At 38.6% G+C, this 20,815-nt stretch overlaps 1 protein-coding gene across 2 annotated transcripts; it reads left to right on the forward strand.

Annotated features, from left to right (window-relative positions):
- Positions 1–644: 644 nt before the first annotated feature.
- Positions 645–19,387, forward strand: klf15 (Kruppel like factor 15). Of its 2 annotated transcripts, XM_057830528.1 has the most exons (4): positions 645–785; positions 2,006–2,360; positions 2,439–3,496; positions 15,952–19,387. In XM_057830528.1, exons 2-4 carry the CDS (start codon positions 2,100–2,102, stop codon positions 16,118–16,120), a joined length of 1,488 nt encoding a protein of 495 aa, XP_057686511.1. In that variant the 5' UTR covers positions 645–785; positions 2,006–2,099; the 3' UTR covers positions 16,121–19,387. The 2 variants fall into 2 exon arrangements, with proteins under 2 accessions (XP_057686511.1, XP_057686510.1); XM_057830527.1 differs by having other exon boundaries at positions 2,006–3,496.
- Positions 19,388–20,815: the final 1,428 nt, after the last annotated feature.

A 20,815-nucleotide genomic window follows, 5' to 3' on the forward strand; every position in this document is an offset into this window, starting at 1 on the left:
TGGCAGAACACTGGTAGTGTTCGTCTTGTGACATTAACAAACTACATCATCACCCAGAGCGTCCACTGCACGCATAAAACATGGCGCCCTTCATAGGTCAAAACATGTACTAAATATTATAGATTTTTAAATCAATAGCAATATTTGATGTGTTTCTAATAACATATTTTAGTAAATGAGAACAATTGAACATTTATTAGAGCCTACAAGTCTACAAGTCCGAGGTTCTCTTTAAAAGAACATAAGAATTAGAACAACAACAACAACATGTCTCATGTTCCTGTTTGTGTCTTGCACATGATCCAGCCTCTCCCACTCTCCATTGACGCCATTCCCCACGCCGGCCTCCTTTTACAAGCAAAGAACCAATCGCGACGCATGGAGCAGGCGAGCCCTCACAAGCCGAGCCCACAACAGGACCAGAAGCGCTCATGTGACTCGAGTGCACAGCCCAATAAGAAAGCGAGAGAAAGAGTGAGCATGTGTGTGCATGCGTGTACATTTGAGAGAGAGAGAGAGAGAGAGAGAGAGAGAGAGAGAGAGAGAGAGAGAGAGAGAGAGAGAGAGAGAGAGAGAGAGAGAGAGAGAGAGAGAGAGAGAGAGAGAGAGAGAGAGAGAGAGAGAGAGAGAGAGAGAGAGAGAGAGAGAGAGAGAGAGAGAGAGAGAGAGAGAAATTCGCCATGCACCCACCCGCAGAGTGATCTCACCATTACGCACGGAGGAACACTCGAAAGAGGGGAGCGTGTTGCAGTCAATAGTAAAAACATCGTTCTTCACACGCAGAGGTGAGAGAACTCAGGCATACACATACACGCGCGCGCATACACTGTTCAGTGCATCGTTTACGTGATGTTTTGATTTGCCGCAGAGTGAGCCACGCGACGAGAATACACGCACATAAAACAGAGGTTTAAAATACAGGAGGGTCTTTTAATTCGCTGTGTTACTATGTCATCACCGTGGCTTTTTGCACAGTTTTAGTTTAGCGTCTTTGTGCATAACTGCTGTTGCTTGAGTACAGTACTGTGAGTGGTGCAGCCAGGCAGAGGTTACTATAGGGCAAATTACTCCGCACTCAGCAAAGCCCGTGTATTCATCAACTATTTATCTTGTCTTGAGTTATTTTAATTTGTTTGTATTAATACTTGCACCTACTTGATAAATCACTCAAATATTTGGTTATCAATTAACAAATGAGTCAAACTTTTGCCGTCTTTTATAAACTAAATGTGAGCACCTGTGATAAACAAAACAGTTCGATAATGCAAAGTTGTTTAACCTTCGTCCTCAAGAGTGATCACTTATTAAAACACATACGAAAGACCCATTTTGAAAAGACTCACTTTACTTTGGCAAACAAGATTTGCAAACTGGACACTAGATGGCGGTCATTTACACCTATTTGAAATTGGCCTGCATTGGCAAGTTTTTATGGCTCGTTATTAGACAGTAAAAACGTCTTTATTCTATTGTATTGGCATTTGAATCTTAGCACATTTTAAAACTTGAAAGTCATGCTTATTTGCAACCATTTTGCGATTGTCAAAAGTACCAAAAAGCCTTCTTTCAATCTCACTGGGATCCCTTGTTGTTTTCCTGTATGCCATGTGTGGTTCCTTCACTTGTAGCAGCTGGGGTAATGGGAACTCCTGATTCCACATCGTCAGTGTGCACCACGCCAGCTGCTATATACAAACAGACATTGAACCTTTTTCATAAATCAGCAGCAGGCAATGGCCAAACAGTCGTCATTGTGAGTAACTCAGTCCGCTGGCGTCCACGTTTTTTTTCAGTAAGGACCCTTGTAGAACATTAACCTCAAAGTTGAGGTGGCCATAGAGGGTGATGCTGGAACGCATCGTAAGTAGTCAGGGTAAGAAATAATTTAAAGCTCCCATAATTCGACTTTACAGTGGGTGACGTCAAGAATTTTCTCAGAAAGCTGTGTTTCCGAAACGGAGAGCCTTGCTCTAAATAATTATTCAGATTGTTTTGTCTTCTGCAGGAGGATGAACGACTTTCTCATTAATATTTAGCCAAGTCTTCAAACTTGATCTTGGGAGCAGAGCAGAGTCCAGCTGTCATTCATCCTCACAGGAATGGTGGATCACTTATCGCTTGGTGAGGAGACCTTCCTGTACTATACGAGCTCATCGGCGAGTGACCACAGCAGCATCCGTAGCGATGCCAGCGAGGGGCTGTCCCGGGGCATCATGGTGACCGACTCTTGCTTCTACCACCCCTACCAAGGGGTGTCGTCTTCGCCCATGCTCTCGGAGGATGAACTTAGTAACTCCTCTAGTCCGCGATCCTCGCTTTGCTCAAGCCCAGAGACCTCATCGCCCAAGTCCCACGCCCACGTGAGTTCTAGCTATGAAAGCAGGAGTTCTTCTGAAGGTGAGAGTCAAGACAGCTTGCTTGACCTCCTTCTCTCCCAGGGAATGACCACCTCAATAAGCTCCAACATCAGCAGTAGCAGCTTGCTCTCCTCGACACCTTCATCATCTTCCACCGCTCCACTTTTACCAATGGGCCTTGCTTGGGAATCCAAGAGAGACCAGAAGCTGGGTCTCCTCCAGCACCAGACTAAAGAGGACTATTGTGAGTTCCCGATTTTTCTGGATGAGCTGCAGGATCCTGCGGCCCTCCTCTTTCAGCCCACACTGGAAGAAATTGAGGAATTTTTGGAGGAGAACATGATGGTTGCGTTAGAGAAGGAAGACGATGGAAGCGATGAGGCGATGTCGCCGACGCCGGAGGATTCCGAGCCTGAGAGAGCAACGACCAGAGAGGTCTTGCAGAGCTCGGATCAGACTGTACCTGTGGCCCTTTCTCCACTGTCCTCCCTAAGAGAGACCAAACAGACAGTAAACTCATCAAACATTGACAGTTCATCAACAGTCGATGTGAGTTGTATTAGTTTGAGCTCCACTGAAAGTGAAGTTGATGGAATTAAACAGGAAAACTCTGAATTTCCATCAGCCTCAGGAGAAAACACCAGTGCTGCTACAAGTGTACCGGTCATCTTACAAATCCACCCTGTACAGATCAAGCAAGAAAATCATCCCTGCATTGTCTCAGAAGCTCAAAAGCAAGAGGCTCACTCCCAGAAGCCTCAACTAGCACAGGATATCAAGATCGCCCAGCTCCTGGTCAACATCCAGGGTCAAACCTTCGCCTTGGTGCCTCAATTGCTTTCCCCAGCGAACATTGCATTTGCCAACAAGAATTCATCCAAATTTGTAAGGATCGCACCAGTGCCCATTGCTGCCAAACCCACTGGGCTTGGGGAGTTAGGTAGCGGAACAACTACTGGGGTCCTAGCTGGAGGTCAAAGGTACCAGAAGAGCGCAGTGGCAGACCTTATTAAAATGCACAAGTGTTCTTTCCCGGGCTGTAACAAGATGTACACCAAAAGCAGCCACCTTAAAGCTCATTTGAGGAGGCACACCGGGGAAAAGCCTTTCGCGTGCACATGGCCTGGTTGCGGATGGAGGTGAGATAATACACATTATTATGGACTGTATATAGAGTCCCAAATAGTGACAAATTGTGTGCACTCATTTTCCGTTTCAATTCGGTCGACTATATTTAGATTTTTTTATTACTATGGTCTTTTCTTTCAAATCTGTATACTAGTGAATACTACAACCCCAAGTAACATGCCTATAATGTTGTACATAAAATGTAATTCCTTGAGGGTAAAACAGATATAGAAATTGTTCATTCCAAGGCCAAACTGTTGCCAATACAAAATTTCTATTGTAAAGGTACAGGTAAATCTTTTAAATGTTAAGTTGTTTGCAACATTCAAGTCAATTTTAGGAGGAAATAAACATGTAGCATCTACCACAAATCTACTTGTTAAAGAATTAACAAAAACAAAAAAAAAACATTTTCGGTTAACTTTTTTTGTTTGTGTATCTACGCATCGTTTGTGTGTCTACGCATCCTTACTTGTTTAAGTTATAATTCTTTAGCAGATTTAAGCGTCCCATGGCATGAATTTATTCTTAGAACTTTCAAAGCCACAACAAGCAGTGCAGGTCATCAGCCAGCTTGTGAAGTCGCATGTATGTGGGGCTCCTCTTGGTGGACCCATTCCCAACGTCACCTCCTACCTTAGGAATGAAAATAACATCAATCATTTCTTTAAATTGTGACATTTAGAAAAGATGCATTTTAGGGTGTTAGCACATACAGTGTATCACCAAAGTGAGTACACTCTCACATTTCTGCAGATATTTAAGTAAATCTTTTCATGGGACAACACTGACAAAATGACACTTTGACACACTGAAAAGTAGTCTGTGTGGAGCTTATATCATTAAGTTAATTTATTTTCCCCTCAAAATAACTCAAAATATAGCCATTAATACCTAAACCCCTGGCAACAAAAGTGAGTACACCCTTTAGAAACTACGTACATCCCTAAATGTCCAAATTGAGTACTGCTTGTCATTTTCCCACCCAAATGTCATGTGACTCGTTGCAGGAGTGCTGTTAGCATTGCTGCAGAGATTGAAGAGGTGGGGGGTCAGCCTGTTAGTGCTCAGACCATACGCCGCACTCTACATGAAATTGTTGTGCATGGCTGTCACCCCAGAAGGAAGCCTCTTCTGAAGACGGTACACAAGAAAGCCCGCCCGTCTCATCAGACCATAGGACATGGTTCCAGTAATCCATGTGCTTTGTTGACATGTCTTCAGCAAACTGTTTGCGGGCTTTCTTATGTTCCATTTTGATGTGGAGTGTGTCGTATGGTCTGAGCACTAACAGGCTGACGCCCCACCTCTTCAATCTCTGTAGCAATGCTGACAGCACTCCTGCAACGAGTCACATGACATTTGGGAGGGAAAATGACAAGCAGTACTCAATTTGGACATTTCAGGATGTATTTAGGGATTTTGTCAGTTTTGTCCCATGAAAAGATATACTTAAATATCTGCAGAAATGCAAGGGGTGTACTCACTTTTGTGATACACTGTATCTCATATCCAACTCAATGCTGTAGTGGTAGAAATGGGCCTAGTAATAAATAGGGGAGAAGCAACTCGTGCTATGTTGGAATAAGAGAAGCTCGCTGTTGTGGCATGTGCATGTCTTAATATTAACGCCAAGGAGCTATGACAACAAGCTAAAGTGGATGGCCATTAGCATTAGGACAATAATTTCTTACACTGTGCAAATCTTGACCTGTCAGACTCTACAAGTTTAGGGAACTTATGGACAGGCATAAGCAGGCACTTTGGAAAGAGTTTGGAATGTGTCGCTTAGAAAAGTGAATTTTGGCAACTCCTCGCATCAATTACCGGGTTGCTTTCACAAAGTACAAGAATATTTAATGTGCAGATTAGAATTAAAAGTTGGTGAGGCAGATTTGTGCTGTAAAATGACCCCTTGGTGATCCGTTCCACCACGATCACTCGTGTCCCTGTTGTGACCCTCATACTAAGCAGTGCCTCAGCTAGTAAGATAATTTTAGAAGTATGATAATGTAGAGCTGCAATGGTTAATCGATTAACTCGAGTAGTTCGATTAGAAAAAAAGCTTCGGATCAAAATATGCTGCTTCGAGTATTCGTTTAATTAAAGTGGCGTTTTAATGGTTTGTTTTGAAAGTTTTTGCATCTTTTTGTATTGATTTGGGTGGATACACTGCCCTCAAGTGGCAACAGCGAATATGACATAACTCATGTAACATGGCTGACTCCAGCTGCTCCCTGTTAAGACCAACATAAGGTTGTAAGTTTTTTGTTTGAGCTAATATTTTTTTATACATGCACAATTTAATTTAGAGGTATGTTTAGCTGTTTGTTTTTTTGTGGGAAAATGAGTTAAAACGATTTGTTAAGAGCATTGTAAAAAAATGCAAGTAAGCGAATTGTTCTTTTGTTGAACTCAGAGCCTCATTTAAAAAATTTTTTTTTTACACCATTTGAGGCTAAGCTTAGGTATTTTACTATTTACTACTTTATTTATACTGTGTTTTATGAAAGAGCAATTCTGCACAGTTTGAAGAAATATTTTGCATCTCCTAAAATATATTCTGCAATGCATTAAATGTTCCTAATCCGATTGCTCTGTTATTCGAGTAACTAACTAGTTGATTGATTAATCGGCTACTAAAATAATCGATAGCTGAAGCCCTACAATAATGATGACCATAACAATTATCCATCAAATAAAATGAGTTATACATCGAAGTTCTCTGTACATCAAAGTTGAATTCATGTACCGTAATTTTTTTACAGGCTGAAAGCCTGTCAAGGAGTCAAGTACTCAAATAGTAGTTGCTGTTCTTCTTCGTCTTGTAGACACTCAATCTGAAGTCCTTCTCCTCCGTCATTCGTAGCATGGGCCAGTATGTATCGATGCTCGGATTTTTTTTTTTTTTTTTTTTTATATCAGTATACAGGTAGTCAAACGGCTACGAACAAGTTATGTTCCTAAGCTTTTCATATTGAATTTTAATAACGCTACCCAAAGTAGAAGGTTACTTATTTTAGGGGACTGTTTTACCCCAAAAATGCAAACGCCACATTTAATGTGTAGTTAGAGGTGCTGCTGTATAGAAATAGTAGGATTACAATATTTTTGTTTCTTTTTGCTGTGGCTCGACTAAAAAAAAAGAACATCACATTTGATAGTTTAGTTGCAAGCTTTCCCCAAAACTGCTATGCTTCTATTTCATAAATGTGGATATGAAATGGACCCCTAAACCTCTAAACCTCTGAAGAACTGCCGCTGTTCCACAAAAAAAAAAAAAAAAAAAAAAAAAAAACACTAATCAATCATAAATTGGATTTATAGATTGTCACTCCTATAACAGGACCAGCAGACATTAAATAAAGAACAAGGCATAGAATAGCATTATTGTTTGACAATCAGCTGGAAAAACGTGAGATTTGAACATTACACTTTTCAGTAGAGAATCTTTCAATTCAGGTTAACTGAGGATGGGAGTAAAATTCCATCTTCAAATATAATTTATAAAGGTTTGAACTCGTGTTGATTTAAGAAGGGCAACTGCTGGCGTAGTGTCACCACTATCTATGTGTTTTTGTACTATGGTTTAAAAAAAAAAAATCAGATTAGATTAGCGTTTCTTTTGAAGCCGACTGAATGCAGACTTTGCCCCTGTTAGTTATTGAACTTGTTTGCTAACTGTCTGTGAACGCTTCACAGTTCACACACACACACAGAGAGGCATGGTTATTACGGAATCAAGTTCAAAGTTTTTAGCTCATGACGTACACATAAATTTTCCAGTCAGCCAGGATGCTAAAGGTTTTAAAGGCCACAGTAAGGTACATCTTGCCAACTTTAGACCTACAGATCAGCATCCACCTCCTCCGCTTATGTTTCTTGCTCAAAGTGCATGTGGAGTCATACATGTGCGCTGTAAATTAGTTGTTGTTTTTTTTTCACCACTATACAACTGTTTTGTTGTCTCATTTAAAAAGACATTATATAACATAAAGAAAATACATGAAGTCTTACGAGGTTTCATGAGGCATGAAAACACGTGAATGAACATGCACAGTAAACTTTTCCATTTGGAACATTCACAGAACTGTCCAGGTCCTCTTCTCTTCCTGCTAATTTTTAGTTGTGCATACAATTTTCTTTCTCTTCCTCTGTAACATTGACAAACAAACAGGACTTTGTTGGATAATTATATTAATTCTTAATTATGTTGTGGAAATTCTAAGGTTGGAAAGGTTTTTGAACATCTGGCTCAATGTATTCAAATGTAATTTTTTTTTTCAGAAATCATTCAATGTGTGGGGTTAACTGATTGTAAAACCTTTAACTGTACATGCAATAAATAAATAATACTGCGCATTCTCAACTGTCAACTGTAAAAATAACCACCTATAATGGCGTACTGCAAGCAACACGTCACTTCCGCTCATTAATATTCATGGCGTTAGCTACTGTTGCTAAGTGGGGGACCAGCTCCTGGTTGTCCCCCCATAGTAAATGAATGAAAATTGTGTACGAAGAAGATGTTTACAGCGCTAAACCTACCAATTCTCTCCGAAAATGATGTTCCTGGAGCCAACCAAAGCATAGCCTTAGCTTTTTTATCGACACCTTTTTCTTACGCGACTGACAACAACATTCCCCTGTTTCATTGATAACAAATCTTAATTCTATAATTTATTTACACTTCCCCTTTACTAAAGTTGTTGTTTTTTTTACAACAGAAAAGGTAACTGGCAGTCAGATACCATTTTAATTCTTTTCAGGTCATCCATTGTCAGACAGAAGCAGCACTGCACAACGTCACGCTAAAAAATAAGTTAAAAATATCAAAATGCCTTACCTCTTTGTCCTCTGAAAGACCACGCCAACCCAAAAAATGCTTACTGCATATGAAATGTGAATGGATTCACCGAGCTGTCGTTAAAAGTCCGCGCAAGTTGATTCATTCTTCACATTTTTTCCTCCGAGTTTTTGGCTTCGGGAAACGCATGAAGAAAACATCCTTCATATGTCGTAATGTCTAGAGTCATTTCTACAAGTTCCAAAAAAGCAATGTGTCATCGGCATGTTCGTTTTCGAAAGATTACTGGACCAGTGGCGGTCCTGGCTACTTTCGCGCCCTGGGCGAACCACCCCATCAGCGCCCCCCCACCCCCACCGACATCCAAACTACCCAACCCAACTCGACTCGACATCATCACCTTTTCCGTCCGTCAACCACCAGAGTCAAGATTGACGTGATGTAAACAAATACACGTTGATGCAGGCACAGATTCGTTGTTCTTTTTTTATTTTTTTATTTATTTTTAACATTTTACAAAGACATTTATTGGGTTATGTCATAACCCGATACGTTTAATAATATCTATGTTAATTTCATAAATTAAATACAATTTATTTGGAAGCAGGAGTTTGTGTTGTGTGGCCTGGGATCATGAGAGGTCAGTCTATCCCCCGCCCCCCTCCTTGCTTTTCCTCTGAGAGTGAGTGAGACTCGTCCTGCTCACTCACTCTGCAGTTGCGAGCAGCTGATCCCCCTCCCGTCTCCCCCTGCCTTTTCTTCTGACACACACGACTCTCAGCAGCAGTTGACATGATAGTAAGGGGCGCCCTAGCGCCCACTCTACTAACTTGACGTGGAAATGAGCGGTATTAGTCTAGAAAACTAGCGGATTTTTTTTTTTTTTCTCGAGGGCGCTTGTGCACCCCCAAATAGATTGCGCCCTGGGCGGTCGCCGACATTGCCCATAGCAAAAACCGCCTGTGTACTGGACAAAAGCAGCAAAAATAACATTGTTTCTATGAGAGGGCGGGTCTATAATGTCCCACTTCTGCTTGACTTCAGCTTTACGATCCGACGTCACGGTGTAAAAATAGCATGCGTGCGGTACGCCATTGGCTGGCAACCAGTTCAGGGTGTAACCTGCCTCCTGTCCATAGTTAGCTGGGATAGGCTCCAGCACCTTCGCGACCCTCGTGAGGAAAATCGGCATAGAAAAAGAATGAATGAATGACTATTGACACCTTGATGCAACATCAAAGGCTTCGGAGGTCAACAAAATTTACTGTCATACAAATATTTTTAAAATGACTATGATGATGATGATAATTATTCAACAAATCAAAATGAAAGTTTAATGGTATATAGAGTGAAAACCAAACAAAAGACATCTGTCAGTTATGGCCTTAGAATCAGCTTGATTCTTGCTCTAAAGAGATCAACATTCCAACTTTCCAATTTAGTATTATTTCCTAAATGTGCTTGTCCTGCCAGCAACTGCACTTTAAAAGCCTTGATATGACATCAGCATTAGAACATAATATATAGTCCTCCCTTCTCTCTCCTCACCCCCTGCCAGGAGCTAGAGGTGAACTGGGACGTCCTCGTAAGAGTAACTTCAGAATAGATCCATGTGTGAGGAGTAGGCAAGTGTCATATTTCATTGGCCAGGCTCCTACATATAACTTACAGACTCATATTTTGTACCTGTCAAATAGTTCTACTCGTTTCATCCCTCTGCTTCCTTGATGCTTTACGTACAAGTTATAATCAGGTAGAGATGTAGTGGCGGGAGGACCACATTTCCTTGTCAACACTGAACACATGCAAGTTATGCTGTACATACATAACTGCAAGTGTGTTCAGCTCTGACCTGCATAAAGACTCTTATTTGAGGTCGGTGTTCAATGGCCTTGCTCAAACCTAAACAGTTTACTGTCATAACATGCATGTGCGCGTGCACTTGACAAGCCGTCACCCGATCAGCGGCTTGTCAGCTGATGCATTCTTTGTTACAGTGAAGAACAGCACTGTTGCCAGGCGGTCACACCATCAGATTTATCTTTAGATTTTGACACCTTTAGATCAACGCAAAGTGGAACTTTGATGACATGACAGTGATCCACGTGAGAGTCTTATTATGACCTGAAACCTTGTTAAAGACAAACTCTTGAGGTGTCATATGCGTGCATGGTCTGACGTGGGCTGTGTGTTATCAGTAGATTTTATATTTAATAGAATTGTACCAGTGATGAAAGCTTATGTATTTTTTTTTAAGAGTTGAAGTAATGAAATCATAAATTATTTTATTACTTTACTGCAAATACCATATGGAGCTAATAAGTCAGACTCAACCCGTAATTTTCGGACTGCAGGCTAATGTATTTTGGTGTAAATTTCCAATAATACAATGTAGACACCTGTAGCTTATAGTCCAGCTTCTTAAACTGTATGTGAACAAATATCGTTTTTTTATCATATTTGGCGGGTGCGGCTTATCATCAGGTGCGCCTGTTAGTCCTAAAATCATACTACTTTGATGCCTAAACAAGAAGAAATGCATGTACTCTAGCACATCATTACACATCAATTAGAAACTAACAAACATTTCCTGAAAAGGTGCCATAATTTACTGTATGTATTCCTATACTAATACAAAACATGTACTACCTTAACCCTTCACGCCAAGAGACAAAAAAGAGATGTGTGTGCAATGGTGTTACCAGGATACCAGTTATGGGTGGGCATTGGTCCTACCTGAGGGGGCAAAAAAAAAAAGTACGTAGGTCGAAATCCAGCGTAGGGCTACAGCACCTTAAAACACGTTTTGTTTTCTCCTTGAGATAACTGTTGTTGTGATTTGGTCAAAACAAATAAAAGTTGATTTAATTTTATTTGACTTAGAACACATCCATAACTGAACAGTATGGACATGCAGGTGACAATGTTTTTTTTTTAGGTAACCTATTGTGGTTCCTCTGTTTTATTGTTATTATTATTATTATTATCATAGTTATTCTTTGTTCCGCAGCCCATTTGAGCTCAATTTAGAATGCTTCAATGTTTACATTGCCCTCAGAATGCTTCAAAATGCACCAAAATCGGCAGGCAGGTCAAGACAGGTGCAATCTTTGATACCGTGTAAAGACAAATTCCAAATACACTATGTAGCGCCCCCTAGCAGTCATTCTGTGTCCCGCCGATGCTTTGAGCCCTACTTTGACCCCCTCAGAATGCTTCAAAACTCACCAAACTTAACAGCCAGGTGAACACTGGTGAAAACTGTGATGAAATGTTAAAAAAAAAAAAAAAAAAAAAAAAAAAAAAATCGAAATATGTGTAAATGTGTGTAGCGCCCCCTAGGAACAAAACCAACATTTCATTTCATTTTTTTTTTTTTTTTTTTTTTTTTTTTTAAGGTGAAAGAGGAGGTAGCATCGCAAAGGTTAAAACTTAGAACACACCAGTACTATATGAATGGGATACCATACGCGATGCCCAGACTGCTGTTAGTACTACATCCAGTTTTCTTTGGGTGGGCACTGCCCCCCCCCCCCCCCCCGTAATGCCCCTGTGTTTGTTTTAATTCACCCAATACTGTATCATTAATTATACCGTAATGGCCCAAATATAAGACAGCCCTGAGTATAAGACGACCCCCTGTTTTTCAAGACTCAAGTTTGAAAAAAGACTTTTTGAACACCAAATTAATTTTTATACAGAAAATAATTTCAGTACATCTGAAACAAATGATTATAACAATATATTTGAGAAAAAAAGCATGTTATTTTGCCTCATTCAAATCTTAATATCTGAACATTTAAATATGTAAACTAAAGTGCAATCACATTCGTAAATTAATGGCTTCTGGTTTTTGAAATGTAAATAAACCAATCTATTGTCATAAAACAACAAAATTGCAACAACTGCATCAAGCATCAAAGTGAATTCTAACTAACTGTAGTTTCGAAACAAATCTGAATAAGGAAAAACATTGCAATAAAATAATGCTAACTGGTTAAACTTCAGAGTAGCTGAGATCTGTCATGACGGAACATCGCTTCAATGATATCTGGCGCAATCTAGCGTCGTGAATGGGTATAACGTCTAGACCGCGAATATAAGACGACCCCCACTTTTTCAGTCTTATTTCAATGCAAAAAACACCGTCTTATATTCGGGCCAATACGGTATATACATATATAAACAATACTGTATAGTTAACCACTCAGAAGGTTTGTCGTAATGGCAAAGTGCATCATATTTTATTATAATTATTATTAATAGTAATTTTATAGCCGTTTATTCAGCCAATAGTGGTGATTATTAAGTTGCTCTTCTTTTCTTACATGTCCTGAAGTTTGCACACACTGTATACTCTGAGCAAAGTTACAGTAACAAGGGCTTCAGCCCAAGGGCAGATGGACTCAAGTGCCCTTTATTTACCCTCTGTTTTAAACTCTCTGGCCTTGCATGCTGCACCTGGAACATACAGTATGTAGGTAGCAAAATTTATATGAGTCGTTGTGGGTTGTTAAAAAGTGAAGGTAAGACGCATGCATACTTTCCCCCCCTCCCCCCAAACAAGTTAAGTATATCCACCCAACACTGCTTTGCCTATTGAAGGTAGTGGGGGAATGTGGGTTATCCTAGCTGACCTAAGGCAAAAAGCAGACTAAAAGCTGGTCTGGTACTCACTCAGGGGAACAGTATATTATAATAATCAGAATATCAAACTGTATTTTACCAAATGTATGTTGTCTTGATGAGACATGTCCCATCTTGAAGCACAGCACATTGAGCTGTTATACAGTATGCCGTTCCACTTATTGTTCATAGAATTGCGGCATGTTGTTATCAATATTGTTGCTGTTATGAGCTGCTCATCATCAACTGATCATCCGTAGGAGCTGTCACACGTCAGGAAAGTCAGCATATAATAGACGTGGCTGATATGAAGCCAGTGGAGTTGTGTGTTGTGTTGTGTTGTGTTATGTTGTGCGCCAACTAAAACTACTTTAATCTACTGCATAATAATAATCATAAAAACAAATAAATAAACACAATAAAATAAACACGACTGCATTTTTGCTTTTTGAAATTGGGGGTCTCAGAACTGAAATACAAAATGTATACTTTCATTAATGTGTATATGGTATGTCTTGTATGTTTCTAAAAATATATATATATATTTTAAAGCGGACGTTAGGCATTATATATTAATCAGTAATCAGGCTTGATTGCAAATGCTTGTCTTGATGCCTGATGTTATTAGGCCACCAAGAAACAGAAATACTGGCACTATAACAAGTCACAGCATATAAAAATTTTACAACATGATAATAAAAGCATTTACAACACAGTCAAATACCTTCAGTCAGTCCTTTGAAATGTCAACAGTAGCTTGTTTTTTTTTTTTCCCAGCATATTGTCAATGCTGTTGTTTCATGCATTATTGCATTTATTTTTCATTCATTGATTCAATTTAACATAATTTTAAACCACAATATACTTTTACTAAAATATATGTAATGCAGCATTTCACATATGACAAAACTACCTAACATTTATTAAAAAATACAAAACTCAATTCGATGCATGAACCTATCATGAAAAATTGCCTTTCCAACAATAAATGTTACTCATTTGATCCTTGATGAATCAATTACCAATCTAGCAATGATGCAAAGTAATTGTTTGCCGTGTGCGATTTGTACAACGATAATGAAGTTAAACCTCGCAAAATGCTTTAAAAAGAATTTTTTTAAGAATAGAAAATGCACATGGTTTGGGCTCCATTTTTGTGCTTGGCCCAAGTCCGCCTCAGCGCGTTATCCAAATCTGTGCAGTTATTTAAGATCACTTATTGGTAACTTTAATGACGCGAACGTTTGAAAGAGTGCAGTTTGCATTGCTGTGGGTTTGAGCAATTTGGAATCCATTCACTACCAGTCATAGTGGATCCTTTCATCCCCTAAAATGCAGTCCTTGTCCTATCCCTTGGCCAAAGGGATGATACCCAAAATGTAAATAAGTGTTCAATGGATTGTATTTTACAATGATTCATTTGGCTTGATGCACACTGTTCACACATTTATGAATGAAATGAGCTCAAGTATCTGTCTGCACACCACAATAAAATTCACATTATTGCCTTGAACATGCTTTGAGAAGGAACATATTATAGCCCAATTTTCTTTCAAACTAATTTCCTCTCAGTTGGTATCTATTTTTCTAACGTGTTGTTCTCTTAACAAAGCTTGGGAACTAAACTATAAGAAAACCACATGTAGTGAGAATGGATCATTTCATATTTGCTAAACTCAAGTCTAGAGTCTCTTGACATCTGAAGTTTTGCATCACTACTACACTTGCAATAAAAGTGCAAAACGAACCCGTATCAGCGCCAACTATAGACTAAGCTCCGATTTATCATAAGTAACGTGATACCAATAAACATTATTCATTGCAGCCATAAATTCTTTGACTTTCTGAACTTGCATTTCCGATTTTAATAGTGGCAAATTATAAACCTTGCCAGTTACCCACTATTTAAATGTGGAGGCATTAAAATGATGAATTGACTGGTTATGTAATCCAATTCTAAAATAGAAAAGACTTCTATATAATAATAAAATTCTATATATAATAACTGAAAGTCACATCACTCCAATTATCACCCCCGCCCCCCCAAAAAAAATAGGCAAGCCCCTGGGGATTCGACCCCACCATGTTAGAGATAATCTGATCTTAACAGCTTTACTAATACATACTACAGGGACTTGCACAAAAGTCTTGTGCTGATATGTGCGAAAGCTACTCTATCATCCTCTTAAACCTCCCCTGTCATGATATCCACACTGTGGCGAGCCCATGGAGACCGGGGGCCAGGCGGCCCAGGAATAGACTAGAATTTGCGGCGCTCATGTGTTGGAGCTAAATATGGCCCATCTCCTCATCTTCGCAGAAAGGTTGCAGGCCAATACACTTGTATAGCATCATGCTACTCAGCTTTCCGTCGTAGCTCAACTTTACTTTTATGTTATTTGTCACTTGGAGTGTATTTCAATGATTCCGAACCACATTAGTCAGCCTTGAAAGGTCACCAGGTGTGTTGTTTGAAATATCGTAATTTCACTCATGGGCGACAAATATGATGAACAGTGTTGTTGTTGCTGTTTTATTTGCTGTTGTTTTCTTTTTTTTTAAATCACAAATTCCGTTTCTGAATATTATCATTTATTTACTACAAATGGGTTTAGTTTACAAATAGTTTATCTATGCCAGCCACATGTGTTGACAGCCAGAACAATTAAATGCTCATCCACTAGATGAAAGACGGTACACTCAACATAATAATATCTCTGTGTTCAATAAAGATTTCACACTGAGCATTTAATTTTAGGCTCAAATTGAGATGAATCCTCATTATGCCAACAATTATACTTTTTTAGACATTTTTGTCTGCATGTGCATCATGAGATTTTTCAAGCAAAATATGAGCATTGGTCCAAAAAGGTCGGGAAACAAGAATTTATTTGAAACAGAGCATATTGGATTTACTGTACTCTGAGATTCAAATAGGAACGTGACCATCAAATATTTGGGAAATATCGTGGAAAGCATTCTGTTACACTCATCAAAAAATACACTAAAATGTCCTAAATCTTTTCATGGCAGGTTCTCCAGATCGGATGAGCTGTCCCGACATCGGCGCTCCCATTCCGGAGTAAAACCGTACCAGTGCATCGTCTGTGAGAAGAAGTTTGCCCGCAGCGATCACCTGTCAAAACACCTCAAAGTCCACCGGTTTCCACGAAGCAGCAGGACAGGGCGCTCTGCAAACTGACCGCTTTGACCCCTGTTCTGAAAGACTGACGTTAAGCGATGGGCGGGCGCCTGTGACGAAGGATGGACAGAGGAGGACATGGAAGGGGGTTAAAGGAGCTTGCCCAGGACTTGTGTGTTCAAATGCGTGCGTGACGTATGTACTGTGATCATTTAATGGGTGGCAATGAAATGACCGCGTAAGGTAAAAAACAATGTTACTTGACACACACCCTTCACAAATAGAATAAGCTTCTTGTACAGGACAAATTTATTTTGTCTCGCTCAATCTTGGGACTAATCAAAAGAAGATCAATTTCTTATTCAGAATATTTTTTCACTTGCTGGTGTGTATATTGTTCATGTCCAAAAAGCCTTATATATAAAATTTGCATCACTGAGGGTTCTAATACTCAAACAACCCAAGTGATTTTTTTTGCCATTCTGGAGCCAAATGTTGCCACACAGGATCAAGGAACTCATTTGTTGTCAAATTAATTTAATATGCTGGACATTTTAATAATGTGCTATGTGAATAATTGTGGCCTTGGTTTAATTAGTTTCCTGCCAAGTTAAGCCTACCTTGAGTTGATCCTAATCAAAATTATAGTCATGTTTTTCAAATGATATTTTCTAGACACTTTTCAAGAGAGGTTTAACATGTTTTTTGGCACTATTACTACTAGTCACGACTTGTATTCAATCGAAACGATTATATTCAAACTGGAATTGCTGGTCTCTGTAAAGAGAAAATGTTTTTTACATTGACATACCGCAGAGAAGAGGCTTCAGAACCATGAATTATTGAGCCGTTGTCTGCACTGTCCAACGCTGTGTCAGTGGCTGGAAAACAGTATATCACAACCGGGTGTAGCGGGGCTTTTCCATACTGCAACAAGAAGGAGGGCTAAAATGGCAACGCCATTGGAGAAGGCAAAAGGAAAATGTATTTCTGCTGTGGAGTTATAGCTAGCTAGTTGACTGCACATTGCAGTTGCGCCAGACAACCGCCATTCTTATTGGAGACAGGTGACTGACCCATAACTATGTCAAATAAATCCTGAAAATTAAAATGGTGAAAAACAGTTGAACACTATATTTACACGACTGAGCAATGTATAGTTCTCAATATTTGCATTCATTTCACAGGGAATTTGCGAAATTGCTGTCTATATTACAACGAAAATTTGTATAAATTTTACATTCTACCAGTCCCAACTTTCAACCAATCATCCTCACTACTATCCTTAAACTGGAATCCTTGGGCTATTTCGCAGCCTGAAAATATTGATGATTAACAATAACTTCCAGTGTCTGAGGTAGCAGAGATGTTTCTCTTCAGCAAAGGTCAGAGCTTTTAACCAGTTGTATTCAAACTATTTATAAATCAATATCAGGGCAAGAACTCTCAAATGGCCGCTGTATAGCTGTGACTTAAACAGTCCCTTCCAAACATGTTCCATTTCAGCAGTCTAAACTTTAAAATTATTGTGTCCTCATTCAACATGAGCAATAATCTGTTTAGTTTGAATAATAGACTCCAAGCTGCTGCAGTTCTACTCTTTGCTAATCAGTGAAGGCTTTGCAGGGGAGAAGCACTGCTTCTTTTCTACTTCTTTTCTACATGGAAGAGTAATGATGCATCAACATTCCTTTGAGTTTTGAATAAGTGTCTTTGTTGAATGGGGAGAGGAAATTAAAATGGAGAAAAAAAAGAACATTGCAAAACTATAATATCATTTACTGCCCAAAATCATGACACTGTAATTTACACCAGCATCCAAGACATTTCCGGTTGTCTGCCCTCACAGAATTGTTTGAGAATTTAGTATTGTGTTGAAGCTTGACTCAGATCTCAGAAATGCCTTCTCTCGCTCATCTGGTCTAAATGTCTATCATCTCATTGTTGGTTTTGTTTTGGTTTTTTGGCGAGGCAAATGAAATCAAAACCAGGTGCTGCTTGTATTTTTATAATTCAGGAAATGATTTAGAATTCTGTTTGTTAGACGTTAGCCATTTAATAAAACTTCAAGTTCCCTTAATGCATCCTGTTACAAATGTGAATTGAGAGTAGAAGTAAAATAGCAATGGACACATTGTTGAACTCGCCAACGTGAATCTTCTCTGGCTCAATCAAATATCTATATTTCTCTCTATATTCAATAGCTGTTTAATTTCATGACAGATTAATGTTATTTTCTATTAAAATAAATTGATTATAATAACTGTTTTTGTTGAGTCTGATACCATAATAACGCATGTAAAATAACTCCACACCATGAAAAAAAGAACATTCACCACTAAATTCTCGATTCATCCTCATGTGGCTGCAAATTTAAACATATAATAGTGTGCATACTTTAGGAGGTTAAAAGGAAAAATCATTATTGGGCTGTAGAATATCAAATTTAACCTTGCTCATATGGTTTCAACTCAAGTCTAAAAGTGTTGATAATTTGCTACCAGGCTACATCTTAAAATACACCTATGGTGACAAGTTGTGTATAAAACACAGCATACTGTACAACAGAAGCTATGTGTCCTGACAGGGCCACCAAAACCATAGCCCTGAAAGCAGGAAATTTGGGGTCATTGCAGAAATGATTAAACAGCTTTCTATATGTGTTAACTCGTTATTGTTGTCTAATTGCATTCAATGCACATTTATTTACAAAACCGAATCATAACCTTTGCTTCATGTTATTTTATTTTTTTGTTAATCAGCAGTAATGCTTGGTCATTTGGATACCTAGCCTCAAATCATATCCCAGGATTGATATACAGCTGAATAACTTGAAAATAGGCCTCTTTGTCTTTGGATTGAAAGGGAACAGCGCATTTTTTTTCTCTGTATATTGTATAAAATTAGGAATTGTGGGACAAACTGTGTCATACATTTGAGAAGAATCTCTAAGATAGCAAAAATCTAAACTGAGTAACTGTCAGTGTTTGAGGTGCAGCACGGAAAATGAATTGATTGAATGGAATGTTCAATTGGTTTTATTATGTAAAGTCATGAATGTATGTTGTATATACATTTCAAAGGAGCAAAAACAAATGTTCTGTGATCATGAAATATTTTCTGTAAAGAAAGTGTACAATCGATTCTAATACAGTACATAACATGCGCCTCATGACAAATGGCTTTATTAAAAAAGCTTTGTAAAGATATCATGTTTTGATCTACAGTGAATATATTCATTGGTCTTTTGATGCTAAAAATACACTATTTTTACATTCATTCTTTGGCCTGAATTGTATTTACAATAAAAGTGAATTTAAAATAAAAAGACGGCAACACTATCTGTGTAGTTTTTGCTACTATGTTATAATGAGGTAATTATACGAGAACTTTCTTTCAGGAACAGACAATTTCGTCTTCAAAAGTGTCCATAGCTGACGTTCCAATTGAACATACAGTATTTGAGCAAGAACAAACTAAAGGATAAAGAAGGGTTGATGCACTACTGTAAAATATCTATTTCTGGGAAAAGAAATACTTGCAGCTGTGTTTCATCATTTGCTTGAATAGAAGTGCAAGCCAAGTGCAATATTTTAAAATCCCTAACGGACACTTTTTATAGATCCCAAATAGTGGGACCAGGGGCATCGAAGTGTGTGTGAAGTTGTGTGTGGGAGGGGGGTATTCAAGGGCTCTAACCATGGGTTTTTGTAAAGTTTCCAAGATTGCATTCTTTAATCAATTTAAATATCAATGTTTAAGTATTGTTGCTTTAATTAAATCAAAAATTGTCAGACATTTCTTAAACCACCTTGCAAAAACGTTGAATGGTTCCATCCAGTAGGAAGGACTCATGAATGGAAAAATGGCATGTGATGTGAGTATCAGATGACCTTAGCCTCTTCCGCTGCTGTTTGTTGTCTGTCACCTCGCTCATTGCTCTCAAGAGTCCATTTAATGTGGGTAATTCGGGACTGATTCAACTTGATTGTTGTGTGGAATTGCCATATCCTAAAATAATAATCATTTATAACCAAGCAAACTTACCCGCTATCAAGCTATTTAAACCATACAAAGTAGTAAAACTACTGTACATTGAAAATACCTCATTAGCATAAATCAAATGAGTATTGACAGAAATACGGAAGATCAAAATTGGGACTTTTGGGAACTTTTCTGGACTTTTGTCATAAGGTCTTTTGCATTACAATGAAGACACATTTTAAATGCCAAAAATACTGTCCAGAGGTCCATAACACTTTTTCCTGAGACACATCTAGGGGTATTTTATTTGTTGTCTTGAAAAATGTAGCCCGGCTTTCGACATCGATTTTAAGACTTCCGCCTTGACGTTTAGTTGTGAATTGTAAAGTTACTATTTAACATGAGTTTCAATGTGATTGTAAAGACACATTCATGCTTATGTTTTCAATTTTGACCTCCCATCTCTTGGGGCTCAGGAGGCTTATGTATGCAGTGCTAAAATTTGGTGCTACACAATTGAGTGGCATTGGGAAATAACAAGTGTGTATCGTGTGTATTTTTATGTGAACAAGGAACGAGTGATGCAAGTGTTGTCTGTTATGTTAAATGTCAGAAAAACGTACTTTTGGAAATGATTACGATGGATACATAAATTCCCAATAATTTATAATGAATTCAATTGCCATTTTGTAAGTGTTGAATTTCATTCATTCATGTCCCAGTTTGAAAGTAATAATGGGCACGGAAATACTTTTGTCCGATTTGCTTTTA

Source organism: Corythoichthys intestinalis, chromosome 2, assembly GCF_030265065.1.
Source record: "Corythoichthys intestinalis isolate RoL2023-P3 chromosome 2, ASM3026506v1, whole genome shotgun sequence".
NCBI classification, from domain to species: Eukaryota; Metazoa; Chordata; class Actinopteri; order Syngnathiformes; family Syngnathidae; genus Corythoichthys; species Corythoichthys intestinalis.

What these genes read in the sequence shown, in the direction of transcription:
- klf15 (XM_057830527.1), top strand. Translation starts at nt 2,100, where the DNA reads ATGGTGGATCACTTATCGCTTGGTGAGGAGACCTTCCTGTACTATACG. An exon ending in TGGCCTGGTTGCGGATGGAG is followed by an intron (nt 3,497 to 15,951) that starts GTGAGATAATAC and finishes TTTTCATGGCAG; the next exon opens with GTTCTCCAGATCGGATGAGC.